At 33.5% G+C, this 22863-nt stretch overlaps 2 protein-coding genes across 2 annotated transcripts; both read right to left on the bottom strand.

Moving 5' to 3' along the window:
- Positions 1-18025: 18025 nt before the first annotated feature.
- On the bottom strand, positions 18026-18688 carry LOC128237654 (uncharacterized protein K02A2.6-like). The gene has a single exon (XM_052953247.1). It carries the CDS (start codon positions 18686-18688, stop codon positions 18026-18028), a length of 663 nt encoding a protein of 220 aa, XP_052809207.1.
- Positions 18689-18854: 166 nt separating this feature from the next.
- LOC128237653 (uncharacterized protein K02A2.6-like) lies at positions 18855-20633 on the bottom strand. Its single transcript, XM_052953246.1, has one exon. The coding sequence runs from the start codon at positions 20631-20633 to the stop codon at positions 18855-18857; it is 1779 nt and encodes a 592-aa protein (XP_052809206.1).
- Positions 20634-22863: the final 2230 nt, after the last annotated feature.

The raw sequence follows: 22863 nt of genomic DNA, 5'->3' as shown, positions 1-22863 counted from the left end.
ACTGCATATACATTATATGGTATAAACTTAATTAGACTAACGTATTACCTTGACGTAGATCTTCTTTGATAAATTAATAAGAATCGTTTAAGGTGTTTGTGTTGATGTGTCATATTACAAACACGAACCATATTCTAAGTTTCAACTTTCATCTCATATCAACTTTTCGATCAGCAGAGCTCAAATAGTGGAATCAAATTAGTATAATATAAGTATCTATCATGTGTTTCCGGTACGGATAGAAACATCCGACCAGAGGGCGAGCGCGTAAGCCGGTAACGAGGTTTGCCGAGTAACCGGTCACGCAGCGTGCCCGAGGGTCAGATTTTTCTATCCGTACCGGAATCACATGATTGATGTTTTTTCTTGCATATCTAAAATTATGAATTTGTGGAAAATTTGACGTATAAAACGCATTTTTGTACATTTCACCAAAACGCACGTGCGACGTTGAGTAATTTTAAATCACTACTGACCTCAAATAGTTCCTCGCGTTTTAACAATTATTTATTTTCAATTTTAATTAAAAGTCTTGCATACTTATATATTTGTTCGCGCTTTATTGAAATGGCATAATATACCTTTCATAAACCATACAATAAAAGAAATAAGAAGTGGCGCGTTGTTGCGCGTGAATTATCTTACATGGGGTATGTAAGACGGGTTTTTCCAGCACTGGTCAGATGACCGGAAACACACGTCCGGTATGCAATAAATTACTTTACGGGATTTTCAGGGTACAAATCAGTATAAAATGTTTCTATTCGCAAGTATTAACTTTTTTTTCTTTGGGGTACATTCCTTATAAGCATTTGCTTACAGTTGTTTTGCGTCGAAGTAAGCGAGGTCATGACCACTTCCACCTTAAATCAATTTTACATTTGCAGGAAAATAAATCTAATAAAGAAACACTCTTCTTTTTGTAACTATAAACAGTTTATTTGAAATGCTAAAGGAACAAAACGTAGTTAGGTCCGGCAACCGTTGGTGTCACAACTTCAGTCTGATTATGAGAATTCTCTGCAGCTGCCCACGCTTAAAGTAAACTTATAATGCTCTTGGGACTATTTCACTGTGATACTTACTTAGAATAAATCTATTACAGCAACACCTCTTCAATACTTTGTCTGACACAAGGTTTTCACTGACTCAATTTTAACCTGCGTACGACTTCAAATTGTTTATATTGCCTACAGATATTTGAGCTCAACTATTGTAAATGTAGGTCACGATTGTGTTGCCATAATAAAAGTTATACCACGTTAGTTACACGGTTTGATTAATAATTGTTCAGATACAGAAATGTCCTATACGGATTCTTCGTTTACTTTAAAAACGAACGACTGTTACCTCATAAGTTTCTCGACAATTAGTAACTCGTCGTATCATAAGTGTGAATTGCAGGTAGAGAACGACCGAATATTTATCCCTTTAACAGCAGCCCCTGGGAAACATGGTTTTAGAAATTACGATGCAAACTTGACAAGAACCATCTCAATGACCTTTGCATCAAGATAGATGTCCTAATAGGACTTGAAGTTGTTATTATGTCTTTGCATCAGCATTCAAAAAGTGCAAACAATATAACGAACACTTTACCCTTAGGATGGAAAAGAGTTATACAGAGATGCATATTTCCTTACTTGCTTTCAAAGTGTCCTAAATGTTATCACACTTCCGAGCAGTTAAGGCTCGGTGAACGTTTCCTTGTTTAGGTTGATATCAGCACCATACATTGCATTATTTTCAATCGATCCTCAAAGTTGCCTTCTATTGGCTGTGCATTTTCTTAATTATAGTTTCCTTGTTTTAAAATCTCGAGAGCTTTTTGTAAGGTTTCTGCGATATCGCCTTTTTATGTTCAGCTATAAAATCAAGCTCTGTTAATTCGGTATGTTGTTGTCTTGACAGTGTTAACCTTTAAATTGTATTTTGATATTTCATCTCATTGTTAGATGCTGAGCTTGTAGGGTAGAACTAAAATATATGCAAGCTATTGTTATATTTTGTTTGCACTATTTGCAATACTAATCGTATTCATATTTAAAATATATAATACTTCTTTATCTTACTGATGATTTCTCAATTTTTCCGTTCTGTGATCTTGACTGTTGTGTTAAAGAAGTTAATTCGCATGATTGCGAAAACTATGGGGTTTTATCCAAAACGATACATCGACTAAGGAACGAAAGGCTTGTCTTATAGTACAGAATTGCAAATTAAATACGTCACTCTTAATTAAGTTATTTTGCTGAATGTCATTGATGAGAGTAGAAGATGCTTGTTTTACTGAAAGAAGCAGAGCGCTATAATTGATTAAGGAACAAAGATTCCAAAGATTATTTAGTAGAAAAATAGGATTATGTTGTTTTTTAAGATGAATGTGTGTCATTGCAAACAGGTTAAATAATAATAGAATCCTGCCGTGGTTCGATTGGATAAAATACCACTAAAAATAGTTTTCCTTTTAGGAAAGAACGGAAAGACGTTTATAGTGGAATCATGTTTAATGTAAATGGCGGAACCGCATATCTTTAAAAAGATCTTTTACAAGCTGATACTTAAGTTATTCGACTTTTTTAGAATCAGAAATTAACCCTTATTCTTGTGACTGACTTTCTAATGCTAGTTCAATGGTGTTGTACATTATCAAAAACTCGTATAGACTAACGATTTGACACCGGTATTAAATATTATCATGTTCAGGGCACTTTTCTAGACCTTTAATTTGCCCTATTTTGCATTTCTTAAAAATAAACAAAAAAACTCTTAACATTTTCTTCAAACTAAACTTTAAAAAAATATTCGGCGGCATTTTTACTTTCATCGCATTAAGATCTCCTTCCAGTGGGATAATTTTTGTGATCGGTATATCGTTGTCTCCGCCGCAAATAAAGATGATACTCTTGCCTTTTTGCGGGAAAAGCATCACAAACAATATTGATATAATTATCAAATACACAAAGACACAATTTATCAAGCTTCTATCAAACAAATATATTTTTTTTTAAATATTTTAATGCTACACTGGTCCAATGTAGAGTTTCCTTTTTTGACACTGATTTCACATTGTTTTTGTAACATCGATGTTATCCTACAGCAAGTGTCTGATGCTCTTCGTGTTCTTAACCCAGTTAATGCCTCTGTTCAGTATCATGTGGACGGTATTACTTCAAAGAAAGATTTTTGTGAACTATCAGGTTTTCGTTCATGTTTATTCATCATTTATTTTTATAACATATCAAAGCTCCTTGTCAGTGGATACCTTCACAATGTCTGTGCACTTTGAAATAGTAATAAACACGTGTTTAACTTCTTTTGCAGAACAATGCTCCAATGTCTTTGATTGTGGACTAAGCCCAAACTCCGAAACCAATCAATGTCAAGCAGTAGACAAAACAAAACAAATTAGAGCTGTTTACTGTTTACTGTTAAATCTGAACCCTAATATATTGTGACATCTATTGCGAACAGAAGAACAGTTAAATCTTATTTTCATACATTTTATATAATTGTTATGTATTATATTTTATCCGATTGGAATTCCATGTTATTATAATAAATAACACTTAATAATAATTACACCAATTATCTTTACGATACAATAAATCTCAAACATGATGCAGAAAATACTCATTAAGTCATGATGCTTTGAAATAAAACAAACGATATATTACAATGGCAGTCAAGACAATCAAAATGACATTTACAGTATACCTCATACGTTTGAAAATAACAATAACTTTTTAGAAACAACTTACAACGATTTACTTAAACGATAAAAGATAAAAACAGCCGTTTTACTTATTATTGTTTTCATGACAAAGGATTCAGATCTCTTCTCACGACAGTAGCCTCTACCAAATGTACGGAATACTAGTAAAAATTGCGAATTTCAACAGCCTTCCTGCATTAAGAAACTGCATGATACGTGTTTCGCAGGAGTGGCAAGTGGCAGTCCCGGTCGGCGGGTGCGGAAGCCGTTGTGATTAAACTATAATCAAAGTCTTTCTAATTAAAATCAGTGGCTCTGATGCACAGCGTGTGCATGGACTTCCCGCGCTTCGCTTTAAGTGGTACGACATATGAATAAGTTAAGCACTTGTGTGGGGCTGCAAGACTAGGCTAATCGATGCAGACGACGAACTGTGAGGGCATTCGTCGCAGGGATTATAGGCTCGACATTATGAAAATCGTTTATATTCTAAGTTATAGTATGTTGTTATTTTAATGAATCATTGACAATCAACCCGGAGCTCAAGCAATAATACCGATTTTTCTTTCCAAAATCACTGTTATATTGCTTGATACACCAATGTTAAACATGTGCGTATATTGGAACACTGTCAGATAAATTTCTGAGAACATTTCTTGCTAATGACATCATTAAAAGCCATACTTTCATGAAGATAATCGTTGATAACCATGAAATCTCAAACTTTGTAGCTACATTGTAATAAGATTTCTGAGAACATTTCTTGCTAATGACATCCTTTTAAGCCATATATTTATGCAGATAGTTGTTGATAACCATGCAAATTAGACATTTGTAGATAATTGGAACCCAAAACTCCAAACGGACGTAGAATCACTGCATAATTGTCTTTCTTTATGGAATCGTTACCTTAAAAACGAAATACTGATTGTGTATATTAAGTTTTTCGAAAGCCAAATCAACATCTTCTTGTAAATAATTTCGTAGGACAGGATGTGAGTTGTGTTTTATAGAAACGCGTAAGAATTAACCACAACCTCGTAATGTCATTATCAGACAGGCGCTAAACGTATTACTTATTGTAAATGTTACACGTTTATTTCAATGATATCACATTCTCATTATTAAGTTTGTCCAGTTGAACTCAGAACATAAACTGAATTTCTTGGTCGTGAGTTTTACACATTAGTGCGAGTTTAGGGCAATCGGTCAAGTTTTCAAGGATACAAAATTAATATATTCTTACAAATTGCAGACGCGTTTCTCATGAAGCAACGTCGTTAATATTACGTAGCAAACTTTCTTTCTGTGTTTATTGCAAATTACAGGCTAAAATGTCCCCTTTATCACAGCCTTTGGGAAATACAGTTTTAGTGTAATTGTGCAAAATTGACAGGTAGTGTCAATATATCTAGTCGCAGGTCCCACAAGGATGTGTTGTTGTTGATATTTCTGCTCACCAGCAATGTAAAAGGTGTAAAAATATGCCATTGACTTCTTCTGTCGGCTGGAACAAATCATGCATTATGCATATTTCCACATTCTGAGTCGCCGTGCTTTACAACGCATAAATGCTTTTCAAGCAGTTTTCTCGGTTGAAGCTTACTTGCTTACTAGTCCAAATAATTGTACGTCGACGGATTTGTTTTACGATTTTTGATATGGCAAATCCTTCACGTACAAATTGTTTTGTTCCAAAGGTGGGTAGTTATTCCGATCGGGATTCCGAGTTAAAGCATATTGCGTCAATTAAAATCATAAAAAAGCAAGAAATATTACTAGATAATGTTATTTTATATAAGTTCCGTACACAAAAAATAAATATCTAACGAATAATTATGAGTTTGATGGGGTTTTCTTCATTTCATTCTGTCAAAACATAACGATACATACATGAAGGGCACATGCTAGGCTGCAGTTTATAGTTTTACAACAATCGGAACACTTCGGCCTTGGCCGTGTTGTTACGATTGTATTTACGAGGTCTATCTCAAAGCTTGTCGGAGGTGGCCGAGTTATCATGATTGGTTCGAGATGTTCCGCTTGGCATAATTGTTGTCTGTGTCAGTCAAGTTTCGATTTATTGGAAAGGTAAATCATGTGTTTAAATGCATTTAATGTTTCTTTTGTGCAAATTTGCTTTGCACTTACATTGTAAAATATTACTATAAACCTTAATTATCCATTTCAGACATAAAATACTTTACTAAACACAATTTCAATATTTTCACCCCCCCCCCCGGTCTTTCACAAACACGTTTAGACGTTATAGATTGGAAGAATCCCGTATTATACGTCTATTATTTTATACTAACTTGCCTTCCCTAATATTATTAATACATATACCTTATCGTTTTTCATAGATCATTCAACTTCGCCCCCGCCTCCCCCTTATGCATTAATATATATATTTTATATTTGCTTTCTAAAATATACCAAAGTTTTCTCCTACGTTTCTGCTATATCCCTGTTTAACCAAATAAATAAATATAAATAAGAATGAATAAAATACCTCATGAATGAAAAGCAGTAGTGGTTTAAATTATAATTTGCATCATGTAAACCCATTAACATAGAACCATTGAGGTCACACGAATGATCGCATGAATGAGAGTCAATGTTTTTCACTGTGACAAACGAAGCATTTCAGAGGTTTTGCAGTAATGTATATATCCCAAGTAAAATCAGCATACAATATTCACGATTGCTCAAAATTAAGAGAATGGGGGCGGCAAATTAAGCTCGAAATTTAAAGTTATTAGTATGAAATACTAATACTGACAATTGCTTAACTTTTTCACTTTATAACCCTTACGTTTAAAAGAAAATTCTAAATAAAGATAGCAGTGTTTTGCTATGGTATGTTTTTTATTTTCACATTTTTTTTCTAATTAATCTTAGCTGCTGATCTTTATTTGCTTGAAATTGAATCTTTTAAACCCAAACAAACTGTAAACAAACTGTAAACTGTATCCAAATGCTCAAACTCAATAAGCGTGCTAATAAAGGGGTGTTGGGCGATTTTCATTGTCTGTTTTTAATCATAACTTAAGTCATTTTCTTGTTATGTATTCAACTAATAATCTGAAATTATCGCTTCATAAATTTGAAAATGCTTTATTTCATTGATTTGGTTCAAAATACATTTTATATGTTTAAATAATTTAAGTTTTTGGTATCTTTTTCGACAAATTAACCTTTTACTCCAGACATCAACAAAATAATTAACTAATATAAACTAGAACTTATTAACAGCATCATCACTAGTTATACATTTTCTCAGTTATCGAATCATGATCGTACATCATACCGTTAGTTCAGAAATGAAATAAATTGAACGGGGGTTTGAGTTTGAAAAAAAAACAATAACAATACATATCTTCTTTAAGTTACAGTTTTTTCGTTTTTATTTGTTTTTTGCGGTGCTATTATACACAACTTATTTTCGATGATTTTATATTTGTGTCAGTATAAAATGAACAGTTTTATGAGTTTAATATGTCTACTTTAAGGACTACTATTAATATCAATTGTGTTTCCAATCCCAATTTAATGGCCTTGCCTTTTAAACAGAAGAAAAATAGACTAAAACATATTTTGAGATAAAAGAAAGAATTCTATGATTAAACACAAAATGTATTTTGTAAACAAACAAAGCTTACCTCTTTAAAATGGAAATGGTTATCCATTTTTTTCACATATTTTCTTGAAGTCAATCTCATTCTTCAGAGGTTTGATAAAGATAAAATGAAGTGGTTATCAAAATCGATTCGATAACCAATTACGTTTTTTATCCGATTTTGCAACATGCAAGAAGAAGGATGGTTTTAATTTCAACGCTTTTCTTCATTTGGTAGCACTGTTTCATCGAAACTTAAGAAACTCTTCAGTATGTAAAATTGTATTTTTCATATGGGTTACGATGGATCCTGAACGATAATTTAACGGGGTGCGGGAAATGGCTTAACTATTCGCATATGATGTATTTACAGGGACATTATAAAGACATTCGTTTGAAACGACTGTAACTGAGGAAATATATTTCTTTTGCCATGGTAATTGATCATAACGATAGAGAACGATTATTATTATATGAAGTGTGAAAGCTTCCTTATCCATCATTTTCATATTTCAATATGGTATTATCCTTTGTTGCAAGCGTAGTTGCATGCAGAGTGCAGGAGAATTCCCAATAATGTACTATTGCACACTAAATATATCACCCTTATAAATCTTTTTAAATTTACACCAAATAGGAGTTATTATACCAATGATATCAGTTCATTTAATAACTTTCGTAAGTTGATATTTGAAATATTGTAATAGTAAAAACAACAGAGACGTACACAGTAGCACTAGGTTAACGTAGCAATGCCAATAACAGTACATATTTGAACACCAATCGTAAAAATCAACATAATGTACAGTGATGTAGATTTTGATTGAATTTTACCACACTTAATTTCAAACGTAAACACATAACTAATAGGATTGAATTATCTTGTATAAATCTAGAAAGACCATATAAATTTGCATGTTGTGAGAATTAAAAATAAGCTTTATCCATCTATATACATTTATAACGATATTTTAATCCATATTTAAGTATAAAATTAACCAACAATTTGAAATGTCTACATGTGAGATAGAATATTTATGAAACAAATATTTTCGCCTAAAAACATTAAAATGATAGAGCAAAATAAATTATAATACATTCGAAGAAGAAACGTACGCACAAAATCAGAATAATTTACAATCGATAGTTATCCTTCCCATTTCGGAAGGTTATCAAAGCTGTACATGCTGTAGCATTGATCATTCGGAAGAACATAATATATATTTAGTAAGATGGTTTGATGGTGAGTCAACATGACAGAAATGGTAAGTGAAACTTTGTCAACATTTCCGAGTACTGGCTAAAACCGGTCTTATTCCGAAGAATCACCTCATCAATATAATAAGAAATGATCTCGAATGACAGCACACTAGATAACTACAGAGTAGGAGAGACATTGTACGATCACAACATTGCACTTGTTGACAGCTGTAGAGCATGGTAGATACAGTCTAGAAGCATTAAAGCACACAAAATATTGTTATACTGTCTATGATGCTATAGCTGTAACAATATCAACACTGGTTAAGACATATTGTGTATCTGAAAGAACATATTACAAAGTCTGCCAGTCATAAATACTAATATAGCATTGGCCTCGAAGAAGATAAACAACATCAGGTGCATAAATGACGTCGCAATTCAAATAACGTATGCATTCAATATATATCTAGCGTTATAACATTTGACCTGTCCTAATAACCGAGTATAATTTTAAAGATTCACTCTTACTCCCAAATAATATTTACCACAGATAAAACAATTGTATTAATTTTCCAAAAGGGATGATAAAATGTCTAGAACAGTGATTGTTATGAAGGATACCGAATTTAATTTGAAAGAAAGGTGAAGAAAGCACGGTATTTTTACCTTATGACACGAAAGTAGATCACAGTAAATCTTTTAGCATTCACCAATCATTTAATATTTTTGCGATTAAAAGCTATTTAAAACACGGTTACTTTCTTGATATCAGTAATTGATATTTTCCATAAATGTATTATTTAGTAAGTAGTTAAAGGTTTTTCAGTCAAAATGATTGTTATACATGTGTATTTTGAGTAAGAGTCACCTTATTTTTGCGAGTACACATTCATGGACGTTCAATAAGAATATTTCAACTAGCTCAGATAAATGAAACTTGTCACGGTTCGTTTTTATTTGTTTTAGAAAAAATAAATCATCGACTGACCAAGCATGTTATATTCTCCATATAAACAGCTTTCTAAACATTAGCAGTTGTATAGTTTAAACTAGTGCATTTAACCACTCATATTAAACATATCGTACACAGGACAGCCCAGATAAAAAAGACTTAATAACCAACGAAATACGTCAGTGACATTGGTAAGTTGCAAAAAATATCTTCAATGATTTGTTTACCTTAAGGCAAACGACTGTAACTGAATACCTTTCTAGACAACCACATCAATATTGCGTCTTATTTAATCCCGAGGGACAGCATGTGGGTGGTGACAGAAAAGAGTTGAACTAAGCGATGAATGTCTTTCTCAGATATAACAGATTTACACACGAACAAACCATTTGAGGCATACACGTCACGTGAGGGGAAATTGATTCGATACATTTTTCAGATTTCAAAGACGAGTGTTTCGTCTAAAGCAATATCATTGAAAACAGTGCGTACTTTATTTCGTCGAGTCTCTAGTGTGAATTACAGGTTGACACGAACCGAATATCCCACCAGTCCCTTGGTAATATTGTTTCAGTAATGCTGATGTTAAATTGACAAGCACTATCTAAAGCTATTTGTATCTAGTAAAAAGTAACGGAAACATGTCAACAGAACACTTCTCCCGTAGGAAGAATCTATTATAGACATCTGCATTTTTCACGTTGCACGTTGGTTTCGACGTGTCATGTCATTACAATTTCATAGCAGTAAATGCTCGGTAGAAGTTTTCTTGTTCGTTTTAAAATGAACACCATATGACACATTGGTTTTAATTAAAACCTTCACTTTATTGCCTGAGAAACTCTTTAATTATATTCGCTTTGTGGACTTTCTTGAGAGCTATTTGTAAGGTTTCCACAAAAGAATTCTTATTTAGGTTAGCTGTGATAACCTTCTCTGTTAACCTATATATTCTTGCCTTTTTTCTGGTTTTATGTTTTATTTATATGAATATTTATAGGTAAATTAACAAAAACAAGTTAAGAAGTCGAAATTTGAAGCGGTGTTCCCGTTAATGATATTTTTAAGAATGTATCATCTTAAACTTTTCCCAAGACCACAATATGTTAAACGTTTTCGTGTGTGGGTTCGGAAAATGCAAAATTATCCGACTGCAAATGATAAACACTGATGATTGCTCATCATATCTCCATTTTTGTAACCTTGACTTTAACTATGTATACAACCTTTTTGCACTATTGCCGATACAAATCGCGTCCAAATTAATTTACGCAACTAGATTGCAAAAAACATACGCATTATAGCACAGTGGTACTCACATAGTTTAACTTTAATTATGACATTCAAATCGTGTCCTCATCCAAAAAGTCCAAATATATGTAGAATACCCATTAATTTAGATAGTTTAAAGTCGCGAAACAAAGGATAACCATAAGTTACTGAAAACTTTGTATCAGATAAAGCATTTAAGACGTTCTGCTGCAATTATTTTTTTCAAAGAGAGTGTCATATTCCCAAGAGCACGATATGTCAAATTTAAACGTGCTTGGGCTCCCGAAATGCAAACAAATCAGCCCAAGGTCAAAGTTGTAACCTAGGATAAGAATGTTTGTGTTGCTGATCTCAAGCATTGAATGTTCAGAAGTAAACCATGAACAAACCCAAAACTTACTATGACCGCAGCTAACGTCTCAGTAGACATTAACTTTCTCGGGTTAACATTATATACTATCACACTCCATTGTGTTTATTATTTATAAAGTAGAAACATTAAGTGTGTAATACTCTGCTCATGTTCATCGGCAATGCATTAATGTCATTCATAATCAAAATATTTCTCTTAAGTATAGTCCCATTAAACTAGCTTTAAATTGCGTTTCCTGACAGTAGTAGATGATTTTCGATAAGGTAGCAAAATTTCTTCAAAATGTATTTAGTAAAATTTCCACATTATATTAAGTTGAATTATAATAACGATGAATTCTGGAAAATGACGAACAGATACAAGAAAAACTCCCGCTTCCGGTTTATACCCCAACAAAGACTTAACAAGGACTTTTCGTGAAGTGAAAAATATTTCTTTGTCAACAACAATTGATCACAATGATATAGTAAAATATTAATCAATGATTTGGATTTCGAGAAGAAAGATTTAAATTATGTTATATTCATGTTAAAGCATGGCCATATCATAACTGGCAAGCGAAGTTTGCAGAAAGTATTCCAACGTAGTAATTGCCAGACAATATCAGTATATCAACACCATATGAACGATTATATACAATAGTATCTAATTGTCTATATATGCAATTTCATCGAACCGTCTGTACATAAATATCCTCAAACAATTTATATACTATCACTTGGAAACATTTGTCCTAAAAATGGAAGGTGCTAATACCATACATGATATATGAACAAAAAGGAGTCACTTCATCATTCTATGAATCCATTTTGACTGCATTTATAGATTGTACCCTTTCATACCATTGTAAATTTCTCTTGTACTAAATGTTTTAGCCGTGGACGGTGCTTTGACATTGGCACCATTTTTATACAAATACTCAAATATGGACGAATAATAAATCCCTAACCCTGCTATGATATCAATTCAAATAAAATACCCCGACCCCTTGGGAAAATAGCACCATGGAATGTTGCGCAAACTTGACACGTATTATCTCAGGATTGCCATTAGATATTGTAAGAAGATCCACATTAGTTTTTCATTGTTAATATTTCAAAGAATTTCTGCACCAGCAAAGAAAAAGAGTAATTTATGCAGAAAACATCTCCCGTAAACTGACAAAAATCATTCGTATTGAATAGTTTTTTAATTTGTTTCAACATGTCTTTAATGTTTCATAACTTTTAAGCAAAGTTGCCTTGTTCAAAATATTATCATTATCATCATATCGCATCGTTTACCATGGACCAATCTCTGCTTTTTTAATTATTTGACGCCGCATCTGGTACAAAAGGTATGTTAATTCTTCACAGGTTTTGGTGGTATTCAATAAGGAATTGTTGGTCTGCATTTTAATGTCGAATAACAATCATATACGGTTGTGTGTAGTCATTAATAAATAAAACAAATAAAAAACGGTGGTTAAATAAACATGTGTCTGGTACGGTGTACAAAGTAGTAACGTTTTCCTGTTGAGTTTAATGGTAAAAACAATCACGTTTAATCCATGTTTGCGTGCGAAATCAACATTAAGCTGCTATGAATAAGTTGATATAAGGTGGAAATTGAACTAAAGATATGCTTTTCCTACATTGTAACCGGAACAAACTAATCATGTGTTCAAGGTTAATACATGTTGTTTGTGATTGATTGTAGCACATTAAATAAGAAGAGTATAAACAAGAGAAAAACATAAACAAGTTACGCAAATACTCTAAGCCAACGTTACGAATTTCAATGGTTCAATGTTTCAAAATTATACATTAACATTGCAACCAAGGGCTTGCCTTAAAGTGTAGAACAGCCTGCTTCGGCCTACATTGTAACCAGAACAAACTGTAATTATGTGTTCAAGGTTAATACATGTTGTTTGTGATTGATTGTAGCACATTAAATAAGATGAGTATAAACAAGAGAAAAACATAAACAAGTTACGCAAATACTCTAAACCAACGTTACGAATTTCAATGGTTCAATGTTCCAAAATTATACATTAACATTGCAACCAAGGGCTTGCCTTAAAGTGTAGAACAGCCTGCTTCGGGAAACCGAATATGTGACACTGTATATCAAGCCATTTCTTTACGTATATACCATGCATACCCTGCCTTTATAAGCCATGCTGACAGTAGTATATGCCTGTTTTATTGAATGTAGAAGCGCTTAATCAGATTTTGTAAAAAATGTTGTATTTTAAGATTGAGTTGTACTGTTGCAGTCATGTTTAGTAAAAGAAAGTTTCCCAATAAAGGCAATCTTCTTTGAACTAATGTCCCTGTAGACTAGACTTAAGAAGCAGGAATTCCTAATGTAGCAGATTTGTTTTGCTACATTCTATTTTGTAACAATGTTGGTTGAAATTGTATGACGTAGGATATATACATTATCATGTATTCAACGATGGGCTTGTACTATTTCACAACGTACATTTGCCTTTCAAAATAAACTTTATAATATCTCATCGTTAGGCTCGAGCATGGTTTTGTTTTAAAAGGCATAAACTAATACTAAATAATTAAAAAATATAAAATATTACAACACAATCACGTCTTAAAATACTTGTACAATTTGTTACTGTTTAAACAACGGATGCTACTACAACAATGCTTTCATTGTAACAATATTTGGAGTCCTTTCTTACATTTCGAATTTAGCCATAATACATGTGAATTATTTAGTTGCCAACCGATGTATTTTGTTTCCTTTAATATGGTTAAACAACAGGCTCCTGATATACTAGAATGTATTATTCAAGTGAACATAATAACCGTTTGTATTGTTTGTAAATGTTCTATGTTTAATCTACTTAATATTTTGATATAGCTAAAATACATTGCAGACACTTACTAAGCAATGTTTATACAGTCATGATTGTGTGAGATGGAACAAATTCTATGCGAGACAGACATTTGAGACACGAGATATACAATTCATAAAATCATTATTCGTAACAAAGGAATTCAAACAAAATACGGTATTCGCAATTAAAGGTAAACATTCTCTTTATACTACATTATAGAAACTTCCGACTCTTCGTATGCTGCCCCAGATCACCAGCAATGCAAATATGTCACTAAGGCCAAAGCCAGTTATTATGTATCGGATAGAAACTCACCACAAAGTGCAGCAGCAAGAGAACACCAGTCCAGATTCAAGGTTCAATACAGCAAGGACACTTAAAGAACGGCTTTCATTCCTTCTGGTATTCGTATATGGAATCAGCTTCCAGAGAGCATAGTCAAAGACTCATCCCTCTATGTCTTCAAGACTGGGATAGCGGTTGCTCTCTCCATATAGACTGTTGATATAAATGTTTTAACCTGACATGTTAAAAAACTGTAAATATGGACTACCTATTACATGGTGATGCACTTTATTTGAAGGAGAACAATATAATGAAGTTATGTCTTTGCAGAAATGCCCATATTGACCAGCTTTAAGTATGTTCTTTATGAAAATAGACGATGCTGTATTCATAAAATATTTGTTATAGAAAACACAGGCGTTACATCTTTTCCATGCGCAATTGGACTGGTCAAAGTGTGTGGAGTCCGAAGGGTCGTTCGATTACCATAGTGGGTGAGAAAGGATTATTATATTTTTTAAATTATTGAATATTTTTTTAACATTTCTTGAATGAAATAATGAACTTTTTGTGTAAATATAACTAATGAATGCGGGATTGATGTCATTATTGGGGATATGAACGCAATTGGGCTGGTCAAAGTACGCGTGAAGTCCACATATTATACAAAAGCAGCTGATAAAACCTTCAAACAATTTGAAAATTGGTGGTTCTAATAGTAGCAGTATTTGACGTTTCATGAGTGATTGGAAATGTTAGGAATGAAGCAACTTATCGTTTATTTTTGTATTTACAAACAATGCAGCAATGTCTAAATCTATAAAATAGTGTATAATGGAAAATCATATTCAACTGATAAGGACGCAAGGAGATTGACAAAATTGGGTTATTTCAACGACAGAGTCTAGAGATGTTTCTTAAAGACTCCTATATCTGACATAAAAGCTCAAGGTTTATATTTAATGATGAAAAGTTGAACAAATGCAATACAAAAGCGGCACTTGAGGCGACAGAATTATTTCTCATGTTTTCATTATTTTGGAAATGAAGCACATTGAAGAGAACGACATTGATATGTTAATCAATTTAACCAAAGATTAGGATTTGTTACGCGTAGTGATTTTGCTCTTTATAATATTATTCTAATACGAACTTTTTTTTACATAAAGACAATGACAAATGCAAATATATCACTCTTAATTTGTAAAATTATGACTTTTAAACTATAGGTTAAGGTCAATATATTTTCATAAACTATAATACTCATATATTACATTTGTTTTTAAAGAAAATACAAAACAAAATGTCACATAGATCTGTTGTTTTTGTACAGGATATTGCACATGTATCCATTTCGTTAAAAAATTCTATAACGATAAATTTGGGCGTTCTCTGCAGTATGTTTGTAAACATACTTTGTTGAAAATGAATGTATGTCTCTTATATGGCGTTATGGTATAATGAGTATCAATAACCAGGTACTTACGTATAGACGATTATATGGAATTAATAGAAAGGCAATAACAAAATCGTTATAAATTTAAGTATTTCTTACATCTACACTACAACACAAAGTTGCAAGAGCAATTACCAGTAATAAAAATAACCCCCACATACCTTCTTAATAGTTAAATTTTGCAGATATCATCGTTTTTCAATGAATGCTTATTTCTGTATCTCATAAAAAACCCTGCTCTCTTTGGTTACAAATATGTAATTCGTTTACTTACGCAGATAACCAATTCAAGTTAAAGTACAATTGTTCCCTGTAAATCAATCGCAGGAAGCGTTAGATTCAACTTATAATAATTAACTTTTGTTCGAGTGTCTTTGTCGAGTCTCTTATGATTATCGTTCAACATATCAAAACTATCACAATTTAAATCATACGCCTACGCAAAATGTAAACTACGTACAGTTTGCATGAAATATTGCTACAAAGCCGATAAGGCATATCTTACGAAAAGCATATGTTACTTTCCAGTATAAATAGACATATTTATGTCGTACTTATCTATCAAAGATAGATAATGTATTGAATAATGTGACATAATCACTTAATTGATTTAAAATGACACATTCGCTTTGTCACTGTCATCCTACAAGATAACGTTTCTATAAGCATCTAATAATATAGGGAAGCATACCGATAGGAGTCAAAAATCACAACCTTTGCGAAACTGATTAACATTTCCATGATATTCTCTTCAGTGCTCTTTATTTTCCAATATAATCAACATGTGAAATCCCAACCTTTGCGAAACTGATTAACATTTCCATGTTATTCTCTTCAGTGCGTTTATTTTCCAATATAATAAACATGTGAATAAATTCTCTCGTTTAGGTGTCACAGTCGCATCGTGTTTGTATTTGGTCAACTTCTCATTATCACATATATAATCCGTGTGCTTTTCAATTATATTAATTTCAATTACAAACAATTATAAGACTTAGGCATTGGTGCATTTTGTCTTAATAAAAACATGCCTGAAGCTGCCTTATTAGAATTATTTCCAATCACTCATAATACATGAACTACCAGAACAATTAGAATCGGCCTTTTACTACGCTTGTTAACGTTTTAATCGATGCTCTTGTATCCATGTGAATTTTTTTTGTTCGCAATAGTATAAGTATAATCTTATCGTCTTTGCTTGCATTGAGATTTTTGTATTGAACAAAAGACTTGCTTAACTGTTTAACAAATTCCTCTCTCAAAAACATGAATGTTATAAATTGAATTCAATTATTAAAAATAGTGTTGCCGTTGACATAGAATTGAAAATAACTGTTTAGATTCATTGTGGGAAGAGATTCAATTAATCCATTGGAGATATTTTTATCTTTTCGGGATTATTTAGGCGTCTCTTTTTATTATCATACACACTGTAGATTATCTACCTCATACATTTTGTCCCAAACATTGCTACAAAAACCAAACATATCAATATAAATATCTGTTGTTTTTTTCTCATGAAAAACAGGAATAACATAGCTTCAGGGACGTATTATGCTTTACTTTGACGTACAAACTTAATTAGGAGTGGCGTGTTCCTTTTAACAAGGATTTCTTGCAATATAAGATAAGCCCTTTGTTTCGTTTAGCATCTGTCATATTGAAAAAAAGAAGTACCGTAACAACTCCTTTTGTTTCCTTGAAATGATGTTTGAGAAACTAGGTCAGCTTTTGTTTGTTGTAATGTTCATGTTTTTAGTTTCAGGATACAGACATGTGGTCTTTGCATTATACTATTTCAGTATTTATGATAGTAACATTGTTCTACATTTTACCGATAACTAAAGAAACATTTAAAGCTTGGGATATTGTGTTGTGTTTACAACAAGAAATAACAACAGTTTTACGGTTTATTACTAGTACTTGAGAACAGTCATTGAGAACTAAACTACTGTGATAGCATGCAGCATGTAGTAGTACAGAGGCGTGGCTTATCAGCAAGAGGTGTCGCTATTGGCTGAAGATAAATACACAACAGTTCTCCCCTTTCAAATATGAAGTCATAACATCATATATATCAATAAAATATTTCCATAATATTTTAAACTGTTTATGTTTTTCATCATAAAAATATTGTTTCAACAGTGCGATCATTGATAAACAATACACATTTTGTAAAGATATTAAATTAATTGATCGTTATTTGATAAAATTAATCACAAATAGCAGCTATTAATTAGCAACACTTCTCCAGCGTCATTTAATTAAGCACATTAATTTACAATGCCTCTTGACGGGTACTCTCTAATTATACGCTAATCTTTCCCGCGGGTTGTGGATAACGACGTTCTTCGACCTGGGGCGGTTCATTATTATTACTAACATCTGGGGCTAATTGCTCTGAATGTTGTGAATCGGGTAGTGTATTGAAATACCCCTGACCGCGAGTTAATGGCATTGATCCTGTTAACTCTGGTATCTCAGTTTGAGTCTGACTTTGTTCAATTTCGGTGGGCCGTAACTGATCAATGTGTCGTTTCCATGTGGCATTTCCAACAAGTACTTTATACATCAAGGGGCCATTCCTTGATACCACCGTCCCTGTTACCCATTTCTCTTTCACGCTCGGCCTATAATCGCGCGCAAGTACGCTTTGACCTAACTCAAGCTCCCTAAATGTTTGTTTTCCTGCTAATGACAATTTCATTTGTTTGTCTTGAACACATTGCTTTGTGTCCGGCTTGAGCAAATCGAGCCTAGTCCTAATTTTTCGGCTGAAAAATAGTTTTGACGGTGTTTCGTTGGTTGTGGAATGCACAGCTGTGCGGTATGATAATAGAAAATTACTGAGTTTCAAGCCGAAATCGTCAGTTTCGCCATCCATAGCTCGCATAGCAGATTTAAATGTAGCATTGAACCTTTCAACGAGACCATTTGTTGATGGTTTTGCCGGGGCTGTTTTGATATGCATTATGCCATTACTTCGCATGAATTTTGCAAAACTATCAGAAATGAATTGAGGTCCATTGTCTGTAACGCATTGTTTCGGAAGACCGTATCTTGAGAATATAATTCGCAATTCATTTATCGTGTGTTCGGCAGTAGTCGATTTCATTTCTATAACTTCTGGCCATTTGCTATGTGCATCGACAATTACCATAAACATTCGTCCTAAAAATGGGCCAGCAAAATCGACGTGTATTCGTTCCCAGTTTTTCGTAGTGCGATTGATCACTGTCCCCTGTGACAATCATGTCATCCAGTATACACTGTACTCCCGGAATTCCCTGAAGTATTGTGTCCATTGTGCGCTGCCATATCGCTGGAAGTGAGGCAATTCCATATACAGACCGGTTATAGCGGTATAGTCCCCGATGTGTATTGATTGTCAGTAACTCCTTGCTGTCGTCGTCGACCTCCAAGTGTAGGTACGCCTGGCGTAAATCCAGTTTCGTGAATTTCTGTCCCTGTGACAGATTAGCGAAAATGTCATCAACACGTGGAAGTGGATACTTGTCAACCTTCAGCGCCTGGTTGACCGTGACCTTGAAATCTCCGCAAATCCTGACATCTCCCGTTGATTTAAAAACAGGTACGATTGGTGTAGCCCATTCGCTTGTATTTACTTTCGTTATTATCCCTTGTCTTTCAAGGTTGTCAAGTTTTTTCTCGATTTTTGGTTTCATTGAAAACGGAACCGACCTTGCCTTCATGAACTTGGGTGTGGCATCGTCTTTCAGCGTTAATTTTGCCTTGAAGCCTTTAGCGTGACCAATACCGTCGCTGAATACAGAATCATATTTATTCATCATATTCGCAAAACGATCTTTTTGCGATTCAATGTTATTGACGCGCATGACGCTAATCCAGTCAACATTTATCTCACTCAACCAGTCTCTCCCAAATAAGGATGGTTTGTTGCCTTTAACTACACAAAGTCTTAAATCCTTTGTTTGGTTGTTGTAGTCAACACGCTCGTTAGCAGATCCAACTTGCTGTATTGTTTCCCCAGAATATGATTGTAGCTTACAGTAGGGTTTGTCCAGTTTGATATTTCCAAACAATTGTTTTATGTTTTGTTCTGAAATAATGGTAACTGCAGACCCAGTGTCTAGTTCCATTTCAACATGTTTTTCATTGATGACCGGATATAGAAGAATTCTCGATGTTCTTTCGCTGGTCACTTTGTTTATGACATACACACTGTCATTTTTCGTTTCGTCAATTACGTTCACATTTCTGGGGTTTGGACAGACAGTCTTAATGTGTCCCTTTTCACTGCAACTATGGCAAATTGCATTCTTTAGTCTACACTTGTCAGACTGGTGGTTTGATTTACCACAATGTATGCACCGTGTATTGGAATATTTCCCTTTTTGTTGTGGCTTCAATGTCGCGTCTTTACGGTATTGTCGTTTACTCGGTGGCTTCTTTCCTATTTTGTTTACATTTGAACTTCCTGATGCCGTATAATGTAATTCAGCTGCGTCTTTGCAAGCTGTTTCCATCGCAGTGGCGATTTCAATTGCTTTTTTCAAGCTTAAGTCAGCCGTTGACAATAGCTTACGTTGTGTCGCTTCATTCTTCAACCCACAAACAAACCTATCACGTAATGTGTTTTCGAGATTATCATTGAATTCACAATGTTCTGCTAATCTCCTTATAGCGGCTGTGAAATCACAAATAGGTTCGCCTGTCGCCTGATTACGTTTATGAAAACGGAATCGTTCCGCAATCACCAGAGGTTTGGGACATAACTGTGTCTTCAATAATTGACAAAGTTCCTGGTACGTCTTTTCTGCTGGCTTTTGGGGTGACGTTAAGTTTCTCAACAATGCATACGTCTTCTCTCCCAACAGAGTTAATAAAGCGGCAACCTTTTTCTCGTCCCCAATACTATTTACTACAAAGTACATCTCTAAACGCTCCTCATATGAAATCCATGATTCACTGTCACTGTTGAATGCGTTTCAAGTTCCAATTAAACCTGAGTTCGCCATCTTAATTATTATCCAGAATTTCACGCACAAATGGATAAAATTCCCGAAATAATAGTACGTTTTAGTTAAACATCCTCGTCGCCAATATGTTGTGTTTACAACAAGAAATAACAACAGTTTTACAGTTTATTACTAGTACTTGAGAACAGTCATTGAGAACTAAACTACTGTGATAGCATGCAGCATGTAGTAGTAAAGAGGCGTGGCTTATCAGCAAGAGGTGTCGCTATTGGCTGAAGTTAAATACACAACATATTGAACGATGACTTTGTAAAGATCCATAGCAGCACTTTTCTAGACACAAAATTTAAAATGAATGTTTGTTATTATTCGTTGAAACTAAAAGATTTAAATTTACTGGCAGTTAACAGATATATTTACTCAATGATAATCAAACTTGTCGGAGGACGCGAGTTAAACAATGGTACCAGTGTTGTTGCGACATGTTATTTCGTTATAAGGATAAATCCCGTCGAAGTTATATAATGAGCTATTTCATAAATTACGCTTATATAGGCAAACAAGGTAGGTTCTATCCTGTTTTAGACATGGCCTACCATTCTGAGAGGTAAACTACTAGGACACCATACACGAAATATGTTTACAAAAATAGTCGTTTGACAATGAATCAAAACCATATTGACCCACTGACTCGGCCGTTGACGGCTACTATTTCACTCACTAACTCACTTACTCAATCGCAGCTTTAAAACACGTAATAGTTTGTGCGCAAATAAAACAGCTATTTCATTCTTTTTACACTTTTTTCATACCAACATTTTAATGCAACATTGCAAGTTCATTTAGACATCTATATATTTCTTCATTTTCGTCCTTCTATCAATGAAAATAAACCCTTTTAGCTTAAACAGTTATAATTTCATCAAATGTGTGATTTGTGGTATTGGATCAGTTTCGGAATTTGAAAAAAGAGCTTTGCAGGTCCTCATTCATTACGAACATTTGCTCTCAAAATCGTTCTTTCTTTCTGCAATATATAAATCATTGCCTCTGAACGAAATAAGAGCAGTAAATCCACGTGTAGTTGTAAGGGCTTCATATGTTACATGTAATGAATCGGAATGAGTGGCCTTTTTTTGAGGCGCTTGTTAAGTTGTTGTTGATTTCCACGTTACATAAAGCTGCTAACGCAACTTCAGTATTGGCCAAATAATAACGCAAATACACCATGTTAACGTTATACATTGAACTTAATCATCATGTAGATTCGCATGGATGTTAAGTGTCTGCAATTGCAGACGAAAAAATCACGTTAGTCGAAACAGAAGTGTCAGGAGTTTTACTTACTGGGAAAAGCTTGGGAATGTTTCATGTAATATAACTTAACACAACACCTCTCTGAATAAGTGCACTTTTTCTTATCCGGTAAATGTCGATCTGAACATTTTACTGCAATTGTTGAATATTTCTTCATTCAGACTTCATGGAACACGCGTAAGTCTCATAGCCAAAAAGCAACGGTGCAAAGCAAAACAGATGTAGAACCATATCTCTGAAATTTAACAACCATGAAGTGTGTTATACATCGCATGTATAAACAATACATCATTCTGAAATTGTATAAGTGGTAACATTTGACTCTCTTGAAGTCCGTCAGTACTCAGTTCTAATTAATAACATTGTCTGTCAATATAAGGTTTAAACCACGCTCGGACGGCATCAATATGATTGCGCATTCTAAATCAAATGCTACAAAACGCAGAGAATATCTGGAAGAGTTCTTTGACAATAAACAACGACTGAATGTTTTAACAGGCGTATTGGTTTGCATTTTATATCTCGTCTCTTTTTATTATAAAATGCACGATAAAAACGTCTGAAATGTTGCTACAAAATCAGATATAACATAGAAATATCCGTGTAGGAAAAAGGCTCGACTAAAGGCATGTATTATGCTAGACTTCGCCGTTAAAACTTAATATGTATACGCGTTTTCTTTTTAACAACGATTGCTTGCAAAATAATATAAGCCTTTTTTATAAACATCCGTCATAATTGCAAAAGAAGTTTCGTAAATTTGTCCTCCTATTGTTTGCTTGGAATGAAGGTCTGCGAACAAAGGTCAGGGTTTGTTTGTTGTCATATTCATGGTTTTAGTGTCAAGTTGCATACAAATGATGATTTA

Source organism: Mya arenaria, chromosome 6, assembly GCF_026914265.1.
Source record: "Mya arenaria isolate MELC-2E11 chromosome 6, ASM2691426v1".
Lineage (NCBI taxonomy): Eukaryota > Metazoa > Mollusca > Bivalvia > Myida > Myidae > Mya > Mya arenaria.
Note: the sequence above shows the minus strand (reverse complement) of the source record. Positions and strands in the feature narration are given on the sequence as shown.